This window comes from Macaca fascicularis, chromosome 15 (genome assembly GCF_037993035.2).
Source record: "Macaca fascicularis isolate 582-1 chromosome 15, T2T-MFA8v1.1".
NCBI lineage: Eukaryota > Metazoa > Chordata > Mammalia > Primates > Cercopithecidae > Macaca > Macaca fascicularis.
In genome coordinates, this window is record NC_088389.1 from 43,807,151 (window position 1) to 43,833,725 (window position 26,575).

General features: G+C 51.0%; 1 protein-coding gene and 1 long non-coding RNA gene across 12 annotated transcripts in view; one reads left to right on the top strand and one right to left on the bottom strand.

Moving 5' to 3' along the window:
- COL27A1 (collagen type XXVII alpha 1 chain) overlaps positions 1–26,575 on the bottom strand; it is a 159,732-nt gene that overhangs the window by 6,472 nt on the left and 126,685 nt on the right. For 7 of the 10 annotated variants that reach the window (XM_045373706.3, XM_005580979.5, XM_045373707.3 and 4 more), the window contains 20 exons: positions 24,624–24,677; positions 24,390–24,497; positions 23,193–23,246; positions 22,170–22,223; positions 18,513–18,569; positions 18,270–18,323; positions 18,058–18,111; positions 17,727–17,780; positions 16,881–16,934; positions 16,663–16,770; positions 16,085–16,192; positions 14,827–14,934; positions 6,213–6,266; positions 5,650–5,712; positions 5,281–5,334; positions 5,105–5,140; positions 4,962–4,979; positions 4,707–4,742; positions 4,308–4,334; positions 1,801–1,866 (listed from right to left, as the gene is read on the bottom strand). In XM_045373706.3, coding sequence (XP_045229641.2) covers positions 1,801–1,866; positions 4,308–4,334; positions 4,707–4,742; positions 4,962–4,979; positions 5,105–5,140; positions 5,281–5,334; positions 5,650–5,712; positions 6,213–6,266; positions 14,827–14,934; positions 16,085–16,192; positions 16,663–16,770; positions 16,881–16,934; positions 17,727–17,780; positions 18,058–18,111; positions 18,270–18,323; positions 18,513–18,569; positions 22,170–22,223; positions 23,193–23,246; positions 24,390–24,497; positions 24,624–24,677 — 1,221 coding nt within the window. Of the gene's footprint in view, positions 1–1,800; positions 1,867–4,307; positions 4,335–4,706; positions 4,743–4,961; positions 4,980–5,038; positions 5,141–5,280; positions 5,335–5,649; positions 5,713–6,212; positions 6,267–14,826; positions 14,935–16,084; positions 16,193–16,662; positions 16,771–16,880; positions 16,935–17,726; positions 17,851–18,057; positions 18,112–18,269; positions 18,324–18,512; positions 18,570–18,810; positions 19,112–22,169; positions 22,224–23,192; positions 23,247–24,389; positions 24,498–24,623; positions 24,678–26,575 lie in introns of those variants that run through there. The other 3 variants (XM_005580981.5, XR_012424444.1, XM_074016730.1) reach the window with 3 other exon arrangements.
- LOC102118627 (uncharacterized) lies at positions 200–15,689 on the top strand. Of its 2 annotated transcripts, none has more exons than XR_284512.5 (3): positions 200–289; positions 14,490–14,672; positions 15,286–15,689. It is a non-coding gene; the product is annotated as an uncharacterized lncRNA (long non-coding RNA). The 2 variants fall into 2 exon arrangements; XR_012424449.1 differs by having other exon boundaries at positions 14,490–14,583.

A 26,575-nucleotide genomic window follows, 5' to 3' on the forward strand; every position in this document is an offset into this window, starting at 1 on the left:
GCGTAAACCCGGGAGGCGGAGCTTGCAGTGAGCTGAGATCCGGCCAGTGCACTCCAGCCTGGGCGACGGCGAGACTCCGTCTCAAAAAAAAAAAAAAAAAGAAAAAAAAAGAAAATGGGCCAGGGACAAAGTGCAGGAGGAGGGGCTATCACGATGGCTCAGAGGCTTGAAAAGAGCTCAGGGTCAGACCATGTTCTCTGATACGGGACAGGCAGAGCCCTGTGAATAAGGCAGGCGAGGGTGCATGGAACACTCGGCAGCGGCCCCCAATCTCTATCTGTGGAGGAAGGTGAGGTGCTGGGGGGAGCTTACTTGGGAGGCACACAGCCCCCACTGGGCTCCCCTAGGGTGGGAGCCAGGGTCTCTGTGAGGCACCAGGAGACGGGACTGGGGCCAGCAGGCACAAACGCTGGGAGGACTTCAGCTCAGAGAAGGAGCAGTTCTCCACTAGGGGGCAGGAGTGGACAACGGATGCTAAAGAGCCGGCCATTCAGGGTTACCCTGGCCAGAATTCTCCCTTAAGCCTCAGCTTCCAGAGCTACAAATCAGAGCTAAATAAACCCTTCTTCCACTGGGGGTGGCAGAGGTCACGTGTGTGTGTGCATGTGTGTGCACGCATGTGTGGACGTGTGTCAGAAACCAGCAGCCGCTCACCCAATCCATTTCTTCTGCCTGGACAGACGACATCTCCAGCCTTATTTGTACTCTAGCCAACGGGATGGAAGTGGAGTGATGCCAGCCCCATAGAGGTCTGGCCCAGAGACCCTCCTGCACAATTCTCTACACTCTTTTTCCCTGGTGGTGCCTCCCCCTGGTGTGGAGTGACCTTGGGGGCCATGAGTGGGAGAGGAAGAGGGCAGAGCCCCTGGCAGGTAGCCGAGGTCTCTCATCAACACGCCAATTAACTTTTATGTGCATGAGAAATAAGCCTCTATTCTACCGCCAATGCAGAGTGGGTAGGAGATGCTTGATAAATGGAGCCACTTTCCTTCATCTTGTTAAGGATGTTGCAGATCAGCGCTCTCCTGTGCGGCATCACTGGCCTCTAGAGATGGAAGGGAATGCTTCCCTTTTCCAGCCGCACTGGATCCTGGGCGTCCCCCTCTCTTTCCACAGGAAAGAGTGGACCTCCCCAGATAGACGGTAAGGGGCTCATCCACGCTGTCCTCCACCCTAGACTGTGAGCCCTCTGAAAGTCAAGGCTGTGACTGGCCATCCATCTGTCTCAGCATCCAGCACAAGGAATAAACAGAAATGTTCGTAGGCGGTCTGAGCTGGGGGCAAGTTCCCCATCATGTGGAGAAGGCAAGGCCGCAAAGGGGGCTCCAGACCAAGGCTGGACTAGAGGACATAGGAGTCCCTTCTCAGCCTGGAGTCTTGGAGCTGAGCTGACCACAGGCCAGGGTCTTAGCAGAGCCCCATGGGCTAACCATGAGCTGCTTGCTCCTGAAGAAACGTGGGGGTGAGCCCTGGGAAGCTGCTGTGGGCTGTGGGCAAGCTTCTCTGCCTGACTCCAGCCAGCAAGAACTCGGAGACTCTGAGAGGCCTCCGGAGAAAGCTCAAGGGCTCAGGGCCTCTTTCTGGCCTTGCTCTGCCTGCACTGGCCATGGGACCTTGGACTCACTGCCCACTCTGAGCCTCAGTACCAACCCCCATTTGTGGATGTGAGATGCCACCAAGACCAGGACTCTGAAATGCTCCATGCAGGCCACGTGGAGGGCACTGACCACACGTGGGGCCATTATCTATTTGTGTTTCTCCCAGGAAGGGATCCCGTGTGGGGAGAGCCCCTGGAGATACCTCTGGTCTGAGTGCTCCACTGGTGTCCATCCACGTCTGGAAAGCTACCCCAAGATCATCTTGTTGCTGGGCAGGGAAAAGAGAGGGTATGCATCGTGGCCCCCCAGGGTTCTCCACACCCATCAGGCGGGAGCCCCAGGGCCACATTCCCTGGCAGGATCTTAGCCAAGTCATATGTCCTCTTTTCTTGGTCTTTCCTCTCTTTGCAGATAGTCAAAGCTGATCCTGCCATTCCCTCCTCAACATAGTTGTAAGACCCAGTTTGAACACTGTGGCCTTGAGCCATGTATGTCTCTTTCCTCTCCCTCATACGTGCTCTGGCACCAGCCGCACTATAGTACTTCTAAGTTCCTAAATACCATGCTCCATCTGGCCATGGGGCCTTTGCTCATGCTGTTCTCATTGCCTGGAGGACTTCTCCCTCCCTTCAATGCACCATCTGGCTATCTCCTCTACCAGTGCTTCTCAAGGAGAGGCCATGATGCCCCCCCCAGGGGATATTTGGCAATATCTGGAGACAGTTTGGTTGTTCAAGCTGGGGGTGGGGGTACTACTTGCATCTCATGGTTAGAGGCCAGGAATTCTGCTAAACATCCTCCAGGACAGTCACTCACAGCAAAGAATTATGCAAATGTCAGTTGCACTGTCTCAGAAAACCTGCCCTAGACTCATCCTACAGATGTCAGTTGTGATGGGAAGCCTCTCCCGAAGCTTCTGACTCCAGGCTAAGACGAGGGAGGCCCCTTTCTCTATGCCCCCAGTCCCCATGTTTCTCCTTTGGCTCGCACTCTAATGGTCTAATATAACTTTGCACCCCCAATTGGCCCTGCCACTGGGCTTGGCAGAGACATAGCTGTGTTCCTGCCATGAAAACAGCAAAAGCCCAGGCCTGGGGTCCAGAACCGGGGACTCTGGAGCTACTCCTCAGGGTCACATCCCAGACCTGACACTTACTAACTGCGTAATCTGGGGAAAGCTACTTAACTCCCTTCCTCAGTTCTTTCATCTTGAAAATGGACCTGATAATAAAACTCCCTCACAAGAACTGCTGAAAGGGACACATGAGTGAATACATGAAAAGCACCTGTAACCCGGGCGCGGTGGCTCATGCCTGTAATCCCAGCACTTTGGGAGGCCGAGGTGGGCAGATGGCTTGAGGTCAGGAGTTCAAGACCAGCCTGGCCAACATGGTGAAACCCCGTCTCTACCAAAATACAAAAATTAGCTGGGCGTGATGGTGCGCGCCTATAATCCCAGCTGCGGGAGAGGTTGAGGCAGGAGAATTGCTTGAACCTGGGAGGAGGAGGTTGCAGTGAGACGAGTTCATGCCACTGCACTCCCGCCTGGGTGACACATCAAGACTGCGTCTCAAAAAAGAAAAAGCACTTCTAATGGTGTCTGGCATTGAGCAAGCACTCAATCAGTATTAGTAGTGATTATTCAAAAAAAAAAAAATGCAAAATCCTCTAATTTTCTGTTTTTCCCGGATCTTTTCACTTTCCTTTCCTTGCCTTTCTTACTGATGAGAAGGACAAGGGAAGGCTGCAGAGGAGAGGCCAGAGCTGTCACTCTGTCTTTCAGGACGGTGCAGAGGGAGGGGCAGTGAGAGCAGGCATGAGGAGAGCAGAGCTTCTGAGTGACACATGGCTCAAGGGCTCCTGGCCCATTCAGTCTTTCCTCGAGGCCATGCCCTGGGACGCTCTCGGGGCTTGATGATAATAGTCGTCTAGCTACCGTGCAATAGTGAAATGTGGATGGACTTGTCACAGGGCTTGGGAGGTGTCATGCTCTCAGACAGTGCCACAGTGGCCACCAGGGAGGAACGAAGGGGCCTCAATCCGCCCCCTGGCCCGACTCTCTTTGTTTTTTTGTTTTTTGTTTCTTTTTGAGATGGAGTTTTGGTCTGTTGCCCAGGCTGGAGTGCAGTGGCTCGATCTTGAGTCACTACAGCCTCCTCCTCCTCCTGGGTTCAAGCGATTCTCCTGCTTCAGCCTCTCCTGTAGCTGGGATTACAGGTGCCACCCACCATGCCTGACTAATTATGTATTTTTAGTAGAGATGGGGTTTCACCATGTTGGCCAGGCTGATCTCGAACTCCTGACCTCAGGTGATCTGCTTGCCTCGGCCTCCCAAAGTGCTGGGATTACAGGCATGAGCCACCATGCCTGGCCCCAACTCTCTTTGGATTCACAATCTGAGATGTACGCACCCTTGCAATCAGCCTACGTGTACGGAGTACACAGGTAGGGCCATGAACCCAGTGGCTGGAGCATCTTCCCAGATTCAGTCAGGGGCATGTCAAAAACTTAGGTTTCCTGCCTCCTGGCCCAGGGCTCTTTCTGTTACTTCCAAGTCCAAGTCTCCATTATGAAGTGACAAAAGGACCTGGGCATCCCTAGACCCAGCTTAGGGCTCTAGCCACCAGGGCCAGAGAGGGCCAGTGACCTCTTCCCCCGAACCCCTCAGGCCTTACCCCAAGTAGGCAAAAGAGAATGTTTCCAACTTACCAATTGGATAGGACCCCCTGGAGGACCCTGCAAAAGAAGACAGTGGGTCAGTCAAATGACGCGGACAGTGTGCTGCAATCTGGAAGTGTGTCAGGAGACCAGGGAGGCCATCAAAGCATGCAGGACCTGCCAAGCTGGCCTCTGCTCTTCCAGAGGCCTGGTGGGCCCCACTGGGCTGGTCTATGCTTTTCTGGAGGCCTGGCCCCTAGGCGTTACCCCACGTAGGCAAAAGTGAATGTTTGGGGGATGTCCTATACTCTCCTAGGAGTCTTTGGGCTACAAGAAGCATGTGAACCCTGTGAGGTTCAGGGTCAAGGCTTAGTCTGCTGGTGAAGCCTTGAGTCTCCTTCAAAGAAACACCCCAGGAGTCCAAGATGCACCCAGCACTCAGTTACCTACCGGGGGGCCGGGCCGCCCTCTGGGGCCAGGAGGACCCTGGGGGAACAAGAGAAGAGGAGTGAGCCCTGGTCCACAGGGTCTTCATCTCTCCCCATCCCAGTCCCTCCTCAAGCAGACCTGGGCCCCTGGGACAATGGTTCCTCTGGCACAGACGGGATGACGGAGGTCCGGAGGGAGAGAATGTGCCACCGGGAGGAGAATGCAGGCTGCCCGCCCCGTGCCCTGCCCCACAGCCCTCATGCCCAGCCCACTCACCCTCGGACCTTGCAATCCCTGGAGGGAGACAGAAGCAGGGGAGAGAGTTAGGGAACCTGGCTGAGCCATGGCCCCACCCTGGTAGCCCACCCCTCCCCCACCCCTGCAGTGCTGCGCCCCTCAGCCCCAGCCCATCCACTTACCCAGTCCCCACGGCTGCCTTTGTCACCCTTCGGACCCTGCAACAAACCACGGCCCAGTGAGACAGGGCCCAGAGGGGAAGCCCCATTTCCAGATGGGGAAACTGAAGCTCAGACTGGCACTGAGTCACACAGTCAATCCGGAGCCAGGAGTCTTCCTGCCCAACCCCTGCACATACCGGGAGTCCCGAAGGTCCCAGGATTCCGAGGGGCCCGATGATGCCTTCCTTTCCCTAAAGGAGACAGAAAGGCTCATGTGTCCTTGTTCCAGGGCCTGGGGAACAGACACCGGGAAGCGTGTGGAGAGCGGCCCGAGCATCGCAAGGGAGTGGAAGGGAGACCAGGCCATGCATCTCCTGAGCCCCTCCTGTATGCCTAGGGGTGGGCTTCAAGAGTGGAAGGAGGGAAGGATGGGGGCCAAGCTGGCGGGAATGGCAGGAGTGAAGGTGGGAACCAAGCCTGTGGGCAGAGAGGACTCCAGAATCGAGGAGGATGAAGATTGGGCCTAGAACAATCATCTCTGCTGCGACAGCAGGAAGGGGACTCACCATCAAACCGGGTGGCCCCCGAGGACCCTGGATGCCTTTGAAGCCGATGTCTCCAGGGGGGCCCTGTGGGAAGCGGAGAAAGGGCTGTCTGTACTTGGCAGCCGCTGGGTAAAGGGCCCCCACAGCTCCCTCACTCCTAGGGTCTGCCAACCTCTGCCCTCCCTGTCAAGAGAGGCCTTACCTGAGAGGCCCCAGAAGGAGTAAGAAGCACCTACAATTATTCAGCAGGTACCAGCAGTGTGCTGGCTCGGTGCTGTGCGGCATATGCCTCTGGTCTTTATTTTTGCAAGTCTTCTACTGTCATTGCTCCCATTTTACAGATGAGGAAACCAAGGCTTAGAGAGACTAAGTGACTTGCACAAGGCACAGAGCAGGTAATCGTGTAACTGGGCTTGGAACCTAGATCTGCTGGAGTACTGGGGGATGAGGGTGTTTGTGCCTGACTCTGGCTGTGTCCCAGCCAATGTTTTCAGTGCTCCATAAATACTTGTTGAATGAATAAATGAATGAATGGGGTGGATGGATAGGACCCCAGAGGAACAGTGAGCACTGGGAGTCCGTACCTTAGGTCCGAAGAGACCTGCCATTCCTGGGAAGCCCATCTCACCAGAGTCGCCCTGCGGGGAGAACAGGAAGTGATGGAGCAAGTGAGGTCATGGCGAGCATGTCCCGCCAGCCACCCAGGGCCTCAGGGCCTGCCTTTTCCCTCCCAGCCTCTCCAGGGATATTGGTGACTCCTCTGTGAGGCAATCAAGTGAGTGTGAACAGCCCACAGAATAGCTGCCAGTCCACCTGTGCTCCAAGGGGAGCCTGTGATCCGTCAGATGAGAAAGCAGAGCCCGGCTCAGAGGTTCCACAGGGGAGGCTCTGCCACACTCAGGAGCTCCTGTCCCAGGTCTTCAAGGGACAGAATAACAGGACCCGCAGCCTCCTCCCACGGCCCTGAAAAGCTCTGTTAAGGAAGGATCCCCTAAAAATAACCCAGTTCGCTGAGGGCCTGTTATGTGCTGCATGTTTTGCCTGTACCACCACACTTCCATGCTCCCACATCAACCCAGGGACACACCATATCCCCTGTTCACAGATGAGGAAACAGGCTCAGAGAGGGCAGGAACTTGCTGAAAGTCACACAGACACCATGTTGTGGACTGCGCTAGATTCAAACCCAGTGTGAATAACTTCAGGAACCTTTGGCCTCCTCTCCTGACCTCTGCTCCCAATCTTGCAAAGGGTTAAGAGAGCCATTGGCAAGGGGGGATGCTGGGGCCTGAGCCAAGAAGGGAGGGCTGGGGCCCCCTGGGGACAGAGGAGCCTGCCATTCTTGCACATTCTTGGGACTTGGCCTTCAAGCTCATGAGCAGAAAGCCATCAGTTAGAACCTCCTAGCCCTTGTATTATAAGATCAGGAGAAGTCGCCTCCCTTTCCTGAGCCTCAGTTTCCTCATCTGTAAAATAGGATACTCCCTCCCAAAGGGGCTGGAAGGATGCAGTGAGACCAGGCAGGTCAAGACCCAGTGCTGAAGGAGGTAGGCTGAGGGGTCAGGGTTCAAGAGGGTCCCATTTAATCTAAATTCTACCTGTTCATTTTTAAAAGATAATAGCTTAATTGAGCTATTGGTGCTTCTCTTGGTGGCTTTGATTTGTCTTATAAATGCTTATTGGATATTTGTGTATCTCCTTTGGGAAAAAAATGTCTACTTGAATACTTTGTCCATTTTAAATTTGGATTGTCTTTTTATTCTTGAGTTTAAGGGTTCTTTATATATTAGAGATACATGTTCCTTATCAGATATATGATTTGTAAATACTTTCTCCCCTACTGTGAGTTTTTTCACTTTCTTGATGGTGCCTTTTGAAGCACAAAGGTTTTTGATTTTGATGAAATCCAATCTATGTACTTTGCTTTTGTTGCTTGTGCTTTTGGTGTCATAGCTAAGAAACTAACACAAGTTTATAAAAATGTGTTTTTATGTTTTCTAATAGTTGTACAGTTTTAGCCTTTACATTGGTCTGTAATTCATTTTTAGTTAATTTTTGCCTGTGGTGTGAAGCAGAGGTCCAACTTACTTCTTTGGTATGTGATATGTGACTGTGTGATCGTCTCAGCACTGTTTACTGAAAAAAAATTCTTTTCCCATTCAATTGCCCTAGCACTCTTGTTAAAAACAATGGACATAAATGTGAGGTTTTATTCCTGTCTTGATTACTATACTTTGGTAATAAGTTTTGAAATTGGGAAGTGTGAGTTGTCCAACTTTGATCTTCTTTAAAGATCAACATTTGGGTATTCTGGGCCACTTGCATTTCCATATGAATTTTAGGATCAATTTGTCAGATTTTGTGAAAAAGTCAGCTTGGATTTTGATAGGGATTATATTTAATCTGTAGCTCCGTTTGTGGTAAGTACAGCCATCTTAACCATACTAAGTCTTCTGATCTATGAATATGGGATGTCTTTGCATTTATTTGGGTTTTCTTTTATTTCATCAACATTTTGAATTTTTCAGTGAACATGCCTTGCACTTTTTTTTTTTTTAAGATGGGGTCTTGAACTGTTGGCCAGGCTGGACTTGAACTCCTGGGCTCAAGAGATCCTCCCATCTCAGCCTCCTGAGTAGCTGGGACTATAGGCACATGCCACCATGCCCAGCTTCTTTCACTTCTTTTGTTAGATTTATTCCTATTTCATTCTCTTTGATGCCATTATAAATGGAAATGTTTTATTAATTTCATTTTTGAATTGTTCATTGCTAGTGTATAGAAATATAATTGATGTTTGCATGTTATATATGTAAACAACATTTTTTGTGTATTGATCTTATATCCTGCAAACTTTGGTTTATTAGTTCTAATCATTTTGTTCAGTACAATGTTGAATAGAAGTGGTAACAGTGGACATCCTTGGCTTGTTCCTGATCCTGGGGGAAGTGTTCAGTCCTCTACCATTAAATATGATGATACCTGTGGGATTTTCATAGATATTCCTCATCAGGTTAAGGATGCTCCCTCCTGTTCCTAGATTGTTGTGTTTTTTTAATCACGAAAGGGTGTTGGATTTTGTCAAATGCTTTTTCTGCATCTATTGAGATGACTGTATAATGTTTGTCCTTTATTTTATTAATAGTGTATTACATTGATTTCCAACAGTTGAACCAGCTTTGCATTTCTAGGATAAATCTCACTTTGTCATGGTGTAGAATCCTTTAGGCATATTGCTGAATTTGGCTTTCTTCGTATTTTATTAAAGATTTTTGTATCTGTATTCATAAGGCATATTTGTCTGTTGATTTCTTTCTTGTGACACCTTTTTCTCGTTGGGGTATCAGGATAATACCGGTTTCACAGAACCAGTTGTGAGATGTCCTAACTGTTCATTTTTGCACTCTGATGGCTGTCTCCTATACACCCATCAGGTGCAAAGAAGGGGTAATTTTAAAAACAGTCTTACTAAAGTGAAACTGAAGATGATAACTGTACTATTTAAATTGTATAATCTGATTTGTTTTGACATTCTGTATACACACTTATAATTGTCACAGCCAAGACAATAACATCCCATAGCCCCAAAGTTTCCTCACACCCTTTTATAATCTTTCTTTCCTGCCTACCCTCCCATCTCCAAGAACCACTGATCTATTTTCTTTCCAGGCAGATTAGTTTGCATTTTCTATAATTTTATATAAATGAAACCACACAGTCTATACTACTTTTTATCTGAGGTCTTTCACTCAGCCTAATTATTCTGAGAATCATCTATGTTGTTGCATATATTAATAGTTGATCCATTTACTGATGAATTGTATTTCATTGTATAAATATACCACACTTTATCTAGTCACCTGCTGATACACATTTGAGGTTTTTTCCAATTTGGGGCTATTATAAATAACGCTGCTAAGCCCCTTCAAGTATACTCTTTGTGTGGCCGAATGTCCTTATTTATGTAGGGTAAATATATATGAGTGGAATGATTGGATTACACAGTAAGGATATGCTTAACTTTCAAAGAATCGGCCCAACTGATTCCATAGTGATTGTACCACTTTAAATTCCCATTATCAGAGTGTGAAAGTTTCAGTTGCTCCATGTCTTTGCCAACACTTGGTATGGTTAGTCTTCTAAAACTCTTCACTATTCTAATAGGTGTGCTGTAGCATCTTACCGCGGTTTGAATGAGCATTTGTCTAATGACTAATGATATTAGTCTTTTTCTCATGTGCTTATTTGCTATCAGTATACTTTTTTTGAAGTGTCTATTCAAATCTTCTGCCCGTTTTTAAAAATTGGGCTGCTTATTTTTATTATTGAGTTTTGAGAGTTCTTTATAGGTTCTGGATACAAATCCTTAATCAGATATATGATTCAGAAATATTTTCTCCCAGTATGTGACTTGTCTTTGCATTCTTTTAATAGTGTCCTTTGAAGAGAAAAAGTTTTAAATGTTGTTGAAGTCTGATTTATCACATTTTCTTTTATGGGTCATGTTTTTGGTATCATATCTAAGAAATCTTTGTTTTATCAAGTTCTTGAAGATGTCCTTCTATGTTCTAGAAGTGTTTTAATTTTCAGTTTTACATTTAGATGTATGATCCAGGTTGAGTTAATTTTTGTACATGTTATGAGGCATCACTTGTCTGGCACCATTTGTTAGGAAAGACTATTTTGTACTTGCTGAATCATCTTTGCGCTTTTGTTAAAAATCAGTTGTCCAGGCTGGGCGTGGTGGCTGATGCCTGTAATCCCAGCAATTTGGGAGGCTGAGGTGGGTGGATTACCTGAGGTCGGAAATTCGAGACCAGCCTGACTAACATAGAGAAACTCTGTTTCTACTAAAAATACAAAATTAGCTGGGTGTGGTGGTGCATGCCTGTAATCCCAGCTACTTGGGAGGCTGAAGCAGGAGAATCGCTTGAACCCAGAGGCGAAGGTTGCAGTGAGCCAAGATCGTGCCATTGCACTCTAGCTTGGGCAACAAGAGTGAAACTCCATCTCAAAAAACAAAACAAAACAAAACAGTTGTTCATATACGTATGGTATATGTCTGGGCCTTTTATTCTGTTCCTTTGATCTATTAGTTCATTTATGGCAATACCACAGTTTCGTGATGGCTGCAGATTTGTAATAAGTCTTGAAATCAAGTGCCATTAGTCCGCCAACTTTGCTCTTCTTTTTCAATGTTGTTTCAGTTATTCTAGGTCCTTTATATTTCATATGTATATTAGGATCAGCTTGTCATTTTCTACATGAAAACCTGATAAGTTTTAGATTGGAATTGTGTTGAATCTATACACCAATTTGAATAAATGTGATATCTTAATATTGAGTCTTTTGACATATGCCCACAGTATATATCTCCATTTATTTAAGTCTTCCTCAATTTCTCTTGCCAGTGTTCTATAGTTCTCAGTGTACATATATAGTTGTCAGATGTATCTCTAAGTATTTCATGTTTTTATGCTATTATAAATAGTATTGCTTTTTAGATTTCCATTTCTTATCATTTGTTGCTAGTGTACAGAAATGCAATTCATTTGTGCACATTGATTAGTGTATAGAAATGCAATTCCTTTATGCATATTGCTTAGTTTATACAATCACAATTCATTTGTGCATATTGATCAGGTGTCCTGTGATTTTGTTACATTCACTTATTCTAGTAGCTTTATTGTAGATACCAATGGTTATTCTACGTAGACAATCATTTCTTCTACAAATGAAACGTTTTAATTCTTCCTTTTTGATATGAATGCCTCTTATTTGTTTTTCTTGCCTTATTGCCCTGGCAAGAATTGCCAGTACAATGTTGAAAAGAAGTGGTAAGGACAGATATCCTTGACTTGTTTCTGCTCTGCTCCTTGGAAAAAAGCATTCAGTCAATCACTATCAAGTATGATGTTGACTAGGTTTTTCATGGATGTCCTTTATCAAGTTGAGGAACTTCTATACCTAGTCTATTGAGAGTTTTTATCAGAAGTGGAGTTAGATTTTTGTCAAATGCATTTCCTGCAACTACTGAGATGATCAAATGGGATTTCTTTTTGAGTTTGTTAATATAGTGAATTATATTGATTTATTTTCAAATGTTATACTATCCTTGTGTTTCTAAGATAAACCCCACTTGGTCTTGATGTATTATCTTTATATATTCTTAGGTTCGTCTAACTAAAATTTTATTGAGAACTCTGGTAGCTATATGTATGAGGCATATTGGTCTATTGTTTCCTTTTCTTGTAATATCTTTGTCTGGCTTTGACATCAGCCTCAAGGAAAGAGTTGGGAATTATTTTTCTCCTCTTCAATGTTCTGGAATAGTTATGTAGAATTGGTATTATTACTTTTTTTCTTTCTTTTTTTTTCTTTTTTTGAGATGGAGTCTCTCCCTGTCGCCCAGGCTGGAGTGCAATGGAGCGATCTTGGCTCACTACAACCTCTATCTCCCAGGTTCAAGTGATTCTCCTGCCTCAGCCTCCTGAGTACTGGGATTACAGGTGTGCACCACCACACCCAGCTAATTTTTTTTTTTTCATATTGTTAGTAGAGACAGGGTTTCACCATATTGGTCAGGCTGGTCTCGAACTGCTGACCTCATGATCCGCCCACCTCAGCCTCCCAAAGTGCTGGGATTACAGGTGTGAGCCACCACACCCGGCCGTTATTATTTCTTTTGTAAATGTTTAGTAGCGTCTACCAGTGAAGGCATCTGGGCCCAGAGTTTTCTTTGTGGGAAGCTCTAACCACAAATTCGATTTCTTTAATAGATATAAGGCAATTTAGGTTATCAGTCTCTTCTTGAGTGACCTTTGGTAGTTTTGTCTTTCTTTTTTTTTTTTTTTTTTGAGACCGAGTCTTGCTCTGTCCCCCAGGCTGGAATGCAGTGGCGTGATCTCGGCTCACTGCAAGCTCCGCCTCCGGGGTTTACGCCATTCTCCTGCCTCAGCCTCCTCCTGAGTAGCTGGGACTACAGGCGCCCGCCACCTCGCCCGGCTAGTTTTTTGTATTTTTAGTAGAGACGGGGTTTCACCGTGTTAGCCAGGATGGTCTCGATCTCCTGACCTTGTGATCCGCCCACCTTGGCCTCCCAAAGTGCTGGGATTACAGGCTTGAGCCACTGCACCTGGCCAGTAGTTTTGTCTTTCAAGGAATTTGTCCATTCCATCTAAGTCTTTTTTTTTTTTTTTTTTTTGAGACGGGGTCTTGCTCTGTTGCCCAGGCTGGAGTGCAATGGCGTGATCTCAGCTCACTGTAAGCTCTGCCTCCAGGGTTCAAGTGATTCTCCTGCCTTAGCCTCCCAAGTAGCTGGGAGTACACGCACCTGCCACCACGCCCAGCTAATTTTTATATTTTTAATAGAGACGGGGTTTCACCATGTTGGCCAGGATGGTCTCGATCTTTTGACCTCATGATCCGCCCACCTTGGCCTCCCAAAGTGCTGGGATTACAGGCATGAGCGACTGCACCGGGCCCATTTCATCCAAGTCTTTAAATTTATTGGCGTAAAGTTGTTTATAATATTCCCTTATTATCCTTTAAATTTCTGTCATATCTGTAGTGACACTGCTCCCCTATCCCTGATCTGATATTAGTAACTTCTGCATTCTCTCTCTCTCTCTCTTTTTTTTTTTTAGTTTCCTGATAAGTCTGGCAAGAGGTTTATCAGTTTTACAGATCTCAAAAAGCTAACTTTTGATTTTCCTTTTTTTTTTTTTGGGGTTTATTTTTGATCTTCTTTATTTTCTTCCTTCTGATTACTTTGTTTTAAATTTGCCTTCTCCAGCCCCAACCCTCAGTTTCTTAAGATGGCATCTGAGACCATTTATTTGAGACCTTTGTTCTTTTCTAACACAGAAGTTATTACTATAAAGATCTCCCTATATATCAACAGCATTTCGCCAATTTTTACATGCCCTTTTTTTATTTTCATTCAATTCAAAATACTAACTTCCCTTTTGATTTCTTCTTTGACCCATGGGTCATTTAGACATTTGTTAGTTTCCAAATATTTGGAGATTTTTCAGATCTCTCTGTTACTGATTTATAATTTAATTTCATTATGGTAAGATAACATTCTTTGTGTGATTTGAATCCTTTTAAATTTTTAAAGAATGTATTGATAAAATATTTATTTATACTATTAAGTAAATTACTTAATATTTATATTGTTTATATTACTAAAATATTTTATTAATAAAATTTATTTATTGATTTTAAGGTTCAAAATAGTGTCTGTCTTGGTAAATGTTCTGAATGAACTTACAACGAATGTGTGTCTTGCTGATATTGGATGTGGTGTTCTATAAATGTCAATTAGGTCACGTTGGTTGATAATACAGTTCAAGACATCCTTACTGATCTTCTATTTGCTTCTGTTCTACCCATTAGGAGAGAAATATATTGAAATCCTTGGGTATAATTGTGATTTTGTCTATTTCTCCTCGTAGCTTTATCAGTCTTTGCCTGACTATTTTGAAGATCTATTGTTAGATGCATAAACATTTATGATTCTTACACAATTTTGATAAGTTGGCTTCTTTGTCATTATGAAAATACACTCTTTATGACTGTTAGTAGTCTTTGCTCTGAAGTCCGTTTCATCTGATATCAAAATAGCTACTCCAGCTGTTTGGGATGAATGTTAGCACAGTATGTCTTTTTCTATATCTATCTTTAACCTACTTGTATCTTTATATTTGAAGTGGATTTCTTGTAGCAGTAGACGTAGTTGGGTCTTGCTTTTTCATCCACTCTGACAATCTCAGCTTTAACTGGGGTATTGAAATGGCTTGCTATGTGTTTTCTATTTGCCCTGTTTATTCTCTGTTCATTCTTCCTTCTTTTTCTAGGCGGGGTGAGCTGAATGTAGCCTCTGGGACGGGGATGAAGGCAGCGAGGCACAGAATGAGCACTGGACTGAGAGTCAGCAGAGCCCACCTTCTGGTTGTGATCACCCTCTCCTCATTCTGAAGGGACCACTCAGATCTCTTTCCTCAGCCTCCCCCACCACCTGGTTGAGGGGTGGCAGAATGGTACCTGGTACTCAGATTTCATCCCTTGTCACAGAGCAAGGAGGTGGCATCTGAGTCAGTGTGTTTGTGTGAGTGTGCATGTGTTTGTACATGTAGGTGGATGTGAGTGTGTGCATGCTTGTGTGGGCATGTGTATTCTTTGGGGTTCACTCACCGGCTGGCCTTTGGACCCAGGCTCCCCCTGGTTTCCAGGGAGCCCCGTTCTGCCCTCCGTCCCTCGTTTGCCAGGGGGACCCAGCTGTCCGGGTAACCCACTCTCACCCTTAAAGAAACACAAAAAATCACCAAAGTGGGAAGGGGTTCTAAGGGAGGAGGAGGTGGAGGGGGCCTAGGGCAGCCAGAACAGTGATTCCACAGGGTACCCGAGATTGCAGAATGCTGGGGCAACAAATGGAGGCCTGGTGGAGTGGGGGTGACAAGACTTTCACCTCCCAAAGAGGAAGGTCTCTGCCTCTCCCCTTGCATTCTGGGCCCTGCCTTCCCAGCTCCTCTCCTGCAGTTCCTCTCCTCCTTATTGCTTTTCCCCAACAGCATGCAGTTCCCTCCTCCAAACCTCAGCTCACACCCCTAGAATGCCTCCTCCCCATTTATTTATTTATTTTTATTTTTTCAGACAGAGTCTCGCTCTGCCGCCCAACCTGAAGTGCAGTGGTGGGATTTCAACTCACTGCAACCTCCGCCTCCCCAGTTCAAGCGGTTCTCCTGCCTCACCCTCCTGAGTAGATGGGACTACAGGCACCTGCCACCAGCCCCGGCTAATTTTTGTATTTTTAGTAGAGACGGGGTTTCCCCATGTTGGCCGGGCTGGTCTCGAACTCCTGATCTCAAGTGATCCGCCCGCCTCAGCCTCCAAAGTGTTGGGATTACAGGCGTGAGCCACTACGTAGCCACCTTTTCCCCTTCTATTCTCATTCAAATCTTCTCTGGGTCAAGGCCATCGCTCCCTCTGCCTCCTATGTCTCAGAGGGTTCCAATCTTTCCTCAATTAAACCTCGAGCCCAGGAAGGGCAAAAACCACATCTGAGTCATTCATCTACATCTCCCCTTCAGAGTCCAGCCCTTGGCTCTAACGGATTCATGGCGGCCCCCTCCTCCCATGCTGCACTGGGAAGCTTTCTAAGGATGCCTTGGGGATCCCGGCTGCAAGCAACATCTGTTGTTCCACAAATGTCCACGAGAGGGCGCCCGTGGACAACTCAAAAACCATACTGGTACGGGCGGTATTTATAGTTACCCCAATGAACTATCAGTCTAGTTCAAGCTTGGGGCAGGACCCCCGAGAAAGGTCAACAATATGGACTCCATTTTCACACAGGCCCTGGGACATGGGTGCCCAAAGGGTCGGAACCACTAGAGTCTGCATCAAGGCAGGAAGGGCAGAGGGTGGGTAAGTGGATTAAGAGGTATCTGACCTTGAATCCTGGGGGTCCCTGTGCTCCAGGTAAGCCGGCCACACCTGGATTTCCTCTCTTCCCAGCAGGGCCCATGGGGCCAGGGTCCCCATCGTCTCCCTGCTCCCCCTGTTAAGAAAGCAGGCAGAGGAGGGTCTCTTGTGTTTCATGAAATAGCCAAGGAAGCAGATGGCTCAACGCCTGGGTGAACCCTGGGTGTAGCTGGAGGAAGGGGTGACACTCCAGGATGGAGGTCAGACGGCCTGTGTGTGACGTGGCTGGACCAGGAGGAGCTGAGGATTGTGAGTGGGGAAGGGCGGGATTCTGAGTGAGGAAGGAGCGGACTAGGAAACCTATCCACCAGGCAGGGGAGGAAAGGACGGTCTTTCTGGGTGCTGACATCCAGGAGAGACAGTCAGAGGGTCCACACTCCCAGGTGCCAGGGGATGAGACGGTTGCCCACCCCAGGGAAACTCCTGGATAGTTGGTTCTGCCCATCCAAGTTTCTAAACGGGCTCCTCTGGCCCATGGCCTGGGGAAGTTCCCCCACACCTGGTCCTGAATGGAGCCACCATCTGTTAACACTAAGCCCCACTCACCTGCTGTCCCACTTGCCCGTCCCTGCCAGGAAGCCCATCTGCTCCAGCGATGCCCTCGAGGCCCTGTCTCCCCACCACGCCCCGGGGCCCTGGCAGCCCCTGCAGGCCCTGGTGGGTACATAAAAAGCTGGTGAGGGCATTTGGTGGGGGAAGGGGGAGAGGGTGGGTGTAGGGGCGGGCAGGGAGGCTGGCTGGAAATAGCAGCCGTAGTCACTCACCTGGACCCCCCTCCGGCCTGGGGCCCCCGCCTTGCCTTGCTTTCCCTTTGGTCCCTGAAAAATCAAGGGCCACATGATGGAGGCTGCCTGGTAGAGGTGTGGGATGCTAGGGGCTCTGGAAGGAGGGACTGAGAGGATTGTGGGCCTCTGGGTGAACACCTGATGCCAAAGATGTGCCCAAGTACTCTGGCCTGGAAGCCTGGGGCCAGGGCTGGCCTTGGAACCTCCCGGGGCTGTCACTGAGCCTGCTCTGGGCCCTGGTGTCCCCTCATTGGCACTGGCAATTTCCTGGGAGGAGCCAGAGGCCATGGCTCCACCGGATCCTTTAGAGACTGCGTATCACTGAGGCGTGCAGGTGAGGGGTGCACCCGGGGGAGGGAAACAGCATTAAGAGGGCACTGGCCCAGCCTGGGGTCTGGGGGAAGGCAGGGGCCCTAGGGTAGAGGCAGGAAGTGGCTCCTCCTCAAGCACCCTGTCTCTGCCTCCTCTTCCTCCAGACCCCCTCAACTGACTTCTCCCAGTTTTCTCTCTACAGTGTGGTGTGGCGGAGAGAGAGGCCAGCTTTGGCTCTTGACTGCCCTGGGTTCAAGTCACTCTGGTTGGCCTCAGGCAGGTGGCTCCCCTTCTGGAGCCCCGGTGAAATGGGGCTAATCGTCCCTCCTCCCTCAGGCTATTTGAAGGGAGATGGGGTCATAGCCAGAAGCAGCGTGCCGGGCTCCTGGTGGGATGCCCCCCCTGCCCTGCCTCGCAGCCTCTGCAGCCTGCATTTGGTTTGCTGTGTGACTGTGGGTCAGGCTTCCCTCTTCCCAGGACTCAGTCTCCCCGCTGAACCCCCGGCCCTCTTACCTCTGCGCCTTTAGATCCTTTGGGTCCCGGCCGCCCCCGGGGTCCCGGATGCCCCTGCAAACCAAGGTGAGATGACGCAAGGCAGCCCCAGGATTCTCTCCCGGGGAGGGTGGCCAGTCTCCGCCTGGAGGGGGAGGGGTGGGGAGGGGTTTGGGGGTGCAGGTTCTGGGGGTATCCCCAGGGTCAGGGCAGGAGAAACAGAAATGGCTGCCCCAGACCCTCCTGCAGGGAGGGTCCCTTTAAGCTTTAAAGGGTCCAGTTCTTTCATTCCCACTGGCCGCCCCCCCCCACTCAGGGCGGGAGGCAGGGTGGGACAGGAGGCACCACTCACGGGTTGGCCCTGCTGGCCTGGCTTTCCACGGAGGCCTTGCACACCCTCCTGTCCCTGGAAGCCAAAGAGAGACAGGTGAGGGGGGCCCATCCTGCAGGGGGCTGGGAGGCAGCACAGAAGCCTGGGAAGTTCTTGTTCTTTCTAGACGTGTGTCATCCCCCATCTCCCTGACATGCCTGATCCTGCCAGCAGGTAGGAGCTCTGATACTTACAGGGTACCCAGGGTCCCCCGGTTCCCCGCGGTCTCCTCGATCACCCACAGGGCCCTGAATGACAAAGACAACAGCAAAATTTGGGCCACCAGGTGCCGAGGATGCCAGCCCTGGGCCCTGTTAGCCATGCCCTCTGCGGAGCTCTCAGGGACCTGGCCCCTGATCGGCCCACCCCTCTCCATGCAGCGGGAGGCCCAGATTCCACCTAGGACTCCCCATGGTCCAAGGAGGGAGGGGGCTTACCCGATCTCCAGGTGGCCCAGGGGGCCCCTCGGCCTTGCCGTCCTCGCCCTGCTCCCCCTGTGGACACAGAACCAGCTTTAGGGCAAACCGCCTGCTCCTGGGGAATGTGGGGAATTCCAGACAGAAAGCGCCTCGTCAGAGATGAAGTCTAGCCTGCTTAGGGTTACAGATGGGGACGCAAACTAGAGAGGAAAGGGTAGGTGTGTTCGAGCCAGACCCAGGCTGGTGTGGAACCAGGACTGTGGAACACAGAACAGTGCTTTGTGCCCTCCAGACGCCCTTGAGCTGTAGGATCCTGCAGGAAGTCAGGGAGCTCAGACAGCTGGGTTCACATCCCGGCTTGCAAAGGATCAGCCGCGTGGCCCTGCAACACGTCCCTTCCCATCTTTGAGCTCCTCTCCTCAGCTGGGGAATAGGGGAGCGGAGCGGAGTGGGGTGGGGGGAAGGGGGCAGCGCGTGATGCCCGTCAAGGAGTGGTGAGGACTCCATGGAATGATGCGCGACGCCTGGCAGGGAGTAGCACCAACTCCAGCAGCTGGCACGCATGGGCACTGCTCCGGGCCAGACACAGGCGGACTCATGACATCCGCAGCGCAGCACTGTGAAGCAGATGCGATTGTTATCCCAATTCACAGATGAGGACACTGAGGCTCGCAGAGATGATGGGACCTGCTCAGAGTTCTTCACCCTCTATCTGAGAGTCCCTGTCTCCGATCCTTGCTGGGAGGAACCAGCTTTAGGTTCCTACCCTCCATGGTAGCCCCAGGTGGCACTTGGCAGCCAGTCAGCATGGGGGTGTATCCATAAGACAGGTTGCTATGTGCAGAGCGGGACTGGAGCGCATCCTGGTGCTGTTCAGAGGACTCGGTGAGGAAAGGCACAGGAGCCCTCAGCAGGCTGCTGCCCATGTAGCAGGGGCTCAGCAGATGGCATTAAAATTGCCGTAGCCGGTAACAATAGCAGCAGTGAGACTGTGTCACATGGACATGGCCAGAGATGGGGGTCGGGTGGGGAGCAGAGTTTAGAGGTGAGATCCTCATGCCATGGCTACCCCAGGCCTTGGTCCACCCGCAGGACAGGTGTAGACGCCACCTTTCAACTACAAGGAAGGTGTAAGTGGAACGGCAAATGGCAGAATCTCAGGGCTCAGAAGACTCCAGCCCCAGAAAACTTGTGTCACTCCTCTGGGCACAGGGCTCAAGCCAGGCACCCCTGGACCCCTTTGTTCATAGGGACTGAAATGGAGCCGGAAGAGGCTGGACAGAGGCAAAGCGTCCCTGGGGCTGGGACACATCCCTGGCCGGAGTCAGTTCTAAAGGTTGGTGGTGATCAGCCACCAGCCTGGGGCCTCTGTGGTTCCTGTGGGTGGAGGCTGCAGGCTGGCAGGGACTAGGCCTGAGGTCTAGAACCAGCTGTACCCAGAGGGGTGGCCCAGGGAGCGGGGATTCCTTCTCGTCCCTGCCCACCCTCTATGGTTCTTTGATCCAGTGCTCAAGTCCCACTGTGGACAGAGGCAGCTGGACTTGGGGACTTTGGGGAAGGGGCCTGCCTGTGTCTACCCAGCATGTTCCATGTGCCAGGCATTTTGTGAGGTTTGTTTCATCCAATCTGCACAGTAACCTATGCCGCTGGGACTATTGTCCACACTTAATGATAGGAAACTGAGAGGAAGGTCTTAGCCAAGGCCACTCAGGAATCGGGGCAATCTGGGCCCAAAGCCCAGACTGGATGGGCTTGGATGGTCGGGGGCCCTGCCCGCCCCATCCTGGATCACCTATACTGATGCCCCGCAATGTGAGTGTAGTTTGGGGATGCATTTTTTCGCACCAGAAATCTGGTAGGATACTGTCCCTCCCCTGTCCAAGTCCCAGAGTCTCATCCCCTCTCTCTGGCCACCAGCTTTGTAGTGAGCTCACCCCCACGGTGAGCGGGGGTGGGCGGTTCAAGTTCAAGGCGTATGGCTTCCTTATCTCGGGTCTGCTTTTGGTTAGGGAAGTAGGCTCTGGCATCAGACAGATGGGGTCTAAATCCTGGCCCTGCCACCCTCTTACTACAGATCCTGGGCTAGTCTCTGAGCCTCATGGGGACTCAGTTTCCCCACCTGTCCTGTAGAACAGTGGTATCTCTGCACTGGGGCTGCGGTGAGGATTACGGGAGGAATGGCAGGGAAAGAGCTCTGCATGTGGGCGTGTGCTCAGTGTCTCCCCAGTAACCTGCTCTCTCCTCCCCAGCACCATCCAGCTTGTGGCTGGCTGTTCATTCATGGGACTCGCCCTATTTTTGAGACCTCTAAGGGCATCATTCGCAGCCTGTAGCTCAGGGCCTGGAACACACTACATCCTCCATAAATACCTATTGGAGAGCTGGAGGAATGAACGAATCTGATAATGCCTTCTAAGTCAGAAAAGGCATCTGGCTGACGTATATGTGATGCCCCCCCCAAACCTTGGCCTCTCATTCCCGAGGACCTCCCACCTGATGAGGCACTCAAGGCTCAGGGAATCCTGGGGACCCCCCAAGGCCCCTGCAGCCTTAAGGCAGATTTGATGTCAGGGTCCCATTCTCAGCAGCCACAGAGACTGCTTCTAGAGCTGCAGATGGCCTGGAGCGGAGGCCTTGGGGGGCACCAGGGCCTCCTTGTTTCAGGGTCTGTGTTAACCCCTTCTGTGCCAGCGCTGGCAGGCTGCAAGGGCCCAGGAGGGACCCGGGGTACTGAGTGGCACCTTCGGTGGCTTCCTGTGGAATTGGCTGGGGGGGGGGTGGCCCTCTTTGATGGCTGAGCTGTCCTCCTCCAGCAGGAGGAAGGGGTCAGCTGGGCAGCACGCCGGGCCAGCGTGAGTCATCAACAGCAGGATTTAGTTAGTGGGGAGCTGACTCAGCAAAAGAAAGGCGTGCTGGGGAGGCAGGGGGCAAGCGGAGCATTCCAGCTGAGCCAGCAGGGGAGAGGGGGAGGAGGAAAGACAGAAGGGACTCAGGCGACGAAGGAAGGACTCAGACACATGGGGCCAGCTGGGTATTGCCTTGGACGTGACATGGCACCAATACCTCGGACCTTCTGGCACTCCTGGCCCTCCACATCCCCACCAGCATGGCGGGGTAAGGGCCAGGGATCAGCGAGGATCCTTCCAGTGATTTCTCTCCTCTACTGAATCTGGAGCCAAGGGGTGGGGAATGAACATGCCTTCTCCTCTGCCTTGGTGGCTCCTTCCTTGACCACTAACCACTGGGGCTCCTCACTCTCCGTCCTAACCCTCTCCTGGTCAGCATCCTCTCCCCACTCTCGCTGGGTGATCTCATTCACGGGCAAGGCTTCAATTCTCATGTCAACACAGATGATGGAGTTACAGTTTTAGTCATTACCAGATTGATGTCCATTTCTGCTTCTTGGTTATAAGCCCCGTGAGGGCAGGGATTGCATATTTTCATTCCAGCACTGGGTACAAAGATGACACCCAGCACATACTGCTGAATGTGGATCTGATGGCTCCTGCCTGCTGGGCACGGTGGCAGGGACACCAGCCTCGGCTGCTGCAGGGGGTGAACCCCCACAGGCTTCTCCAGCCATGGCTACCCCAGGGGCTTTCTCCTGCTGGCCCCGGAGCTGACCTCAGCCTCAGACACGAGGGTGCAGCTGCTTCCCCCACAGCAAACACCCACCTTTTCGCCTTTTGGTCCAGGAGGTCCGAGGGGTCCCACAATGCCTTTGTGTCCCTGCAGGAAAACAAGAAGGAGGTAAGTCAGAATGAGGACTCAGGAAGGACAAAGGACGTGGACTCTGAGATGGGGACACTGGGCTGCAAAACTGGGTCCCAGCTCTGCCCCAGCTGGCTGTGTGGCTCTGAGTAAGTCTGTGTCTGTCTGAGCCCTGGCCTTCCAGACCGGCCATGCTGGTCCCTGACACGCCCCAAAGGGGTGTTCCAGCTTGGATGGTCAGGGGCCCTGCCCGCCCCACCCTGGAGCAGACCTGGAACGGTATCTCGGGAGAACCAGCTTTGTCCTCCAAGTCAGGACCAGGGACAGGGGCAAAATGCTTGCCTCAACAGACCTTCCCAGGCTTTGGCTAGGCCTGCAGGTGCGGACACCCACCGTGGGCTCCTCGCAACATCCCTCCAGGTCCTGTCTCGCCTGTTTTCCTCTCCCTCTCCTCCCCTCCCTGCTGTGTCTCTACCAAACACTGGATCTAGAGCCTCGAGGACCAGAGCTCGGATTCCACCTCCAAACTAAAGTGGTCAGGCCTCGTGCACCTCTCTATCCTCCTGAGCCTCGGTTTCCCCTTCTGAGTAGGCACCGTACCCCTCTGAGCCCTGTTCTCTCCAGATGTGTAACATGGGTTTGGCTCAGCCATGTCTAAGAAGGTGCCAGACTGGATGCAAAAATGGTCCCTTCCCCAGACAGCAGACAAGGCATGCAGAGCACCCACCCCAGGCAGGAAATACCCAGGAAGGCTTGGGGTGGCTCATTTTGATCTGGTGGCCCCAACCACACCTGTCCCATCCATGATCTTCCACCCCCACCACAGCTCTGGGCCCAGGGCTCCCTGGGGCAGGTGAGACCCCACATCTTCAGTGTCCCAGGGGTCAGCCTTCAGCCGGGAGGTGGTGGGGCAGAGGCTGGCGTGGGCCTGTGTGTCCAGGCCTGCAGGACAGAGTCAGGGGGTGGGGTGAGGTGATATCTGCTTACATCATAACCAGCCAGTCCCGGTTCTCCTTGGGCCCCCATGCGTCCAGGAGCACCCTACAAGAGGAGGAGGCCCTCGTTGGTATGGAGTGTGGCTCTCACAGCAGGGACACAGCAGTCTCCCTGCAGGCTCCAGCCCCGCTCCACCTAGCAGCCTGGCTTCCAGGCTGCCCATAACCAAGGTGTGTGAACAAGGCAGAAAGCCAGTGACATCATCCCTCCTCCTTGGAAATCCCCACCCCCGCCCCAGCCCTCCTTCTCCTGGCTCCAGTGGTTCAAGACAGCTGATTGCTAAATTCTCAGGACTTTTACAAGCCAGTGAAACAGAGCCGTTATTAACAATTCCATTTTATGGACTTACAGTTAAATTAATTTTACTAAAAACCAAGATAGAGGATACTCAAAACTCATCTCCTCCTAGCCGTTTTACTACATTTTCCTCCTCCCTACTCTCACGAAGTTATTTTGGTCTACTGCATCTGTGCGTGTTGGTGGAAACACTGCCTAAGGGAGGGCTGCTGTGTAACTCCAACCCACTCTGCATTCAGTGATGTCATGTCAGTGGCTTGAAACCAGCCACGGAGGGAGCATTTACACTGCAGAAACTGGCAAATACCACAAACCAGCCTGGTTGCTTAACTTTACACACAGCCAGCTTGGAGCTGCTGTGTCACCCTCTTCAGCCTCCTTCCCTTGCTTCCGCCTGGGGTCTTCATGTCCTGCAGGTATCAAAGCCCTCTGGGCCCCTTCCTTCAGGGCAGCCCAGCAATGCTCTGGGACACCCCAGAGTCATCCAGGGACCTGCAGGAGCATTGCCCTGTTCCTCCCGAATCTATTTCCAGGGGGAAATCTCCTCGTTTGATAAAAACAGTCCTAAGAATCGGGTCCTTTCTCCCCTGATGCTAATAACAAGGCTTATTCATTTGGGTCCATAGAGGGCTTCAGGGGACCCACACACCCCTTCAAATTGCAGGAAATATTCTGTGTGGTGTATACTGTTCCGGAGGCGGGGCTGCAGCTTTCTGCAGGTTACCAGAGCGATTCATGATTCAGAGAGGTGGCTGGGACAGCGAGCACCAGGTGTTCAGCTAATAGCTAGGGTGGGTGACAGCAGCACAGAGAAGCCTGGTGTCTCCTTTCCTGCCCTTGGTTCCCTCTAGTCCATATCTTACTCCCCGACCCCAGCGAGAGAGTCCTCACCGTTGGTCCCAGGCTGCCCCGGGACCCTTTAGGGCCTGGAGTGCCAGGGGGTCCGGGGTCTCCAGGGACGCCCATCTCACCCAGCTGTCCTTGGTAGCCCTTGGCGCCCTGCAACAGGAGGAGAGACAAGCTGTCACCAGGCCCCAGCAGGACGGAGGGGCCAAGGAGGGGAGGGACTGGGGACGGGATGTGGGGGAGGGACGTGGGCCCATCGAGGCAGAAGGGGGCACCTACCTTGGCTCCAGTGCGGCCCTTCTCGCCTTGCTTCCCTGATTTTCCTTCAGGACCCTGAAGAGAGAGGAGGGAAAGAGCAAGAAAAAGATGAGAGAAGAGAAGACATTGAGGCGGATTTGCAAGGTGGTCAGACTGTCGGCTCCGGAGGCAGATGGCCCGGTTTGAAACTGATTCTGCCACTCAGTACCCGTGTGACCTTGAGCCTGACCTAACTTCCCAGGCTCAGCGTCCTCTGCTGTGTAGTGGGGACAGTGTCACAGAACTTAGGGATTCGACTTGGCGATGCAAGAACGTGCTGACAGCGAGGCCTGGGTGCAGGGGTGGACGCTGGGTGTGGCTTCTGCAATGGCTGGCTTCACTGTCGTCATGGTTACTGTTAGGCATCCAGGGGTGTCCTACAGGGAACAGCTCTCTGCACTGAGCTCTCTCCAGCGCCAAGTACTGTTCCACCCTCCCAACGACCTTGAACGTTAGGCCCCAGTGAGACCCGCTTCCAGTTGAGGCAGCCAAGTTCCCAAAGATACAGTGACTTTTGCCCAGGGTCCCAGCTGCGCCTTGCAGGCCCTGAATCAATCCCAGCTGTGTCTGGCTCCATGCCCAGGGCTCTTTCCACCCCCTGGCTCATGGTCCCCATTGATGACACGAGGTGGCAAATGGAGAGGATTTATAGGTTCTTCCCTATCTCTGAGATGTTGTGCGTCACTTGTGAGCAATTCCTGGGGCATGTCCCTCGCACAGGCCCCTCCTCTCTCAGGCACTGGGCTGGAGGAGCCTCTTCACAGTAAGGAATTGTGCTGGAAAGGTCAGCTGCCTTCTCCCACTTTCCTTGGGGTCCCCAGGCCATTGCCTCTGACAGGCCACTCTGCCCCTGCCCCACAGGGCTTCCCAAAGAGATGCTCTGGCCTGCCCTGCCCTGCCCTGGTGTTGGGTGGGCGGGGCCCCGCAAATTCAGCTTTGTGTCTGCAGTTGTCAGAGAAACTGCACAGCAAGGGTGAGTGAGTGTGTGCAAGTGTGAATGTGACAGTAAGAGACAGACACAGAGAGAAAGAGAAGAGAATCAATCCTGGGCCATAGGTCGGGATGGAGGGAGTGAGGCAGGCAGCGTTTCTGGCCTAGAAAGGACTTCTTGACTGCAAGGCTCAAAGGATCTAGAAAGAATGTCTATGCTCTTGGTAAGCACTAAGGAGCTGCTTTGATGTAATCCCTCTGGTTGCATTAACGGAGGCACCAGATGTAGAATGAAGGAGGTGATGTCCCATTCGGGAATAGGTATTGTACTTTAAGAAGAGGCACTGACTAATTGTGATAGAAGAGGGACAGGAAGAAGAGGTCCTAGAGGAACAAGGAAACATCTGGACCAACCCAGAGGACTTGGTTCCCGTCTGCAGATTTCTGCAGCTGTTCTGGGGGCAGGGCCAGCCGTGTTCTCTAGGGTGGCCAGTGCATGAAAATTATGGGGCAGCTGGCTTTGATTCAGCACAAGGGAGAAATGTCTGCTCTAAAGACATAACGCAGCATCAGTTATGATGCCAGAAAAGATGATGCTATCCCAAAGGGACACACCACTCAGACCACCCTGTGGTCCTCAGAAAGGCAGGAACAGTGGCCTGGGAAGGACCTCAGCACAGACTGCCTGCATCCCAGTGCCTGAGTCCACATGTACCCCTGGACCAGTCCTGCTCTTTCTCTGAACCTCAGTTTCCCCACCTCTAGTATGGGACTAGCCCCGTGGCCTCCAGCCACATACAGCTACTGAACACTTGAAATGTGGCTACTCTGACTGAGGAACTGAATTCTTAATATTATTTAACTTTAATTAATTTAAAATTAAATTTAAGGCCGGGCACAGTGGCTCACACCTGTAATCCCAGCACTTTGGGAGGCCGAGGTGGGTGGATCACTTGAGGCCAGGAGCTCAAGACCAGCCTGGCCAACATGGTGAAACGCTGTCT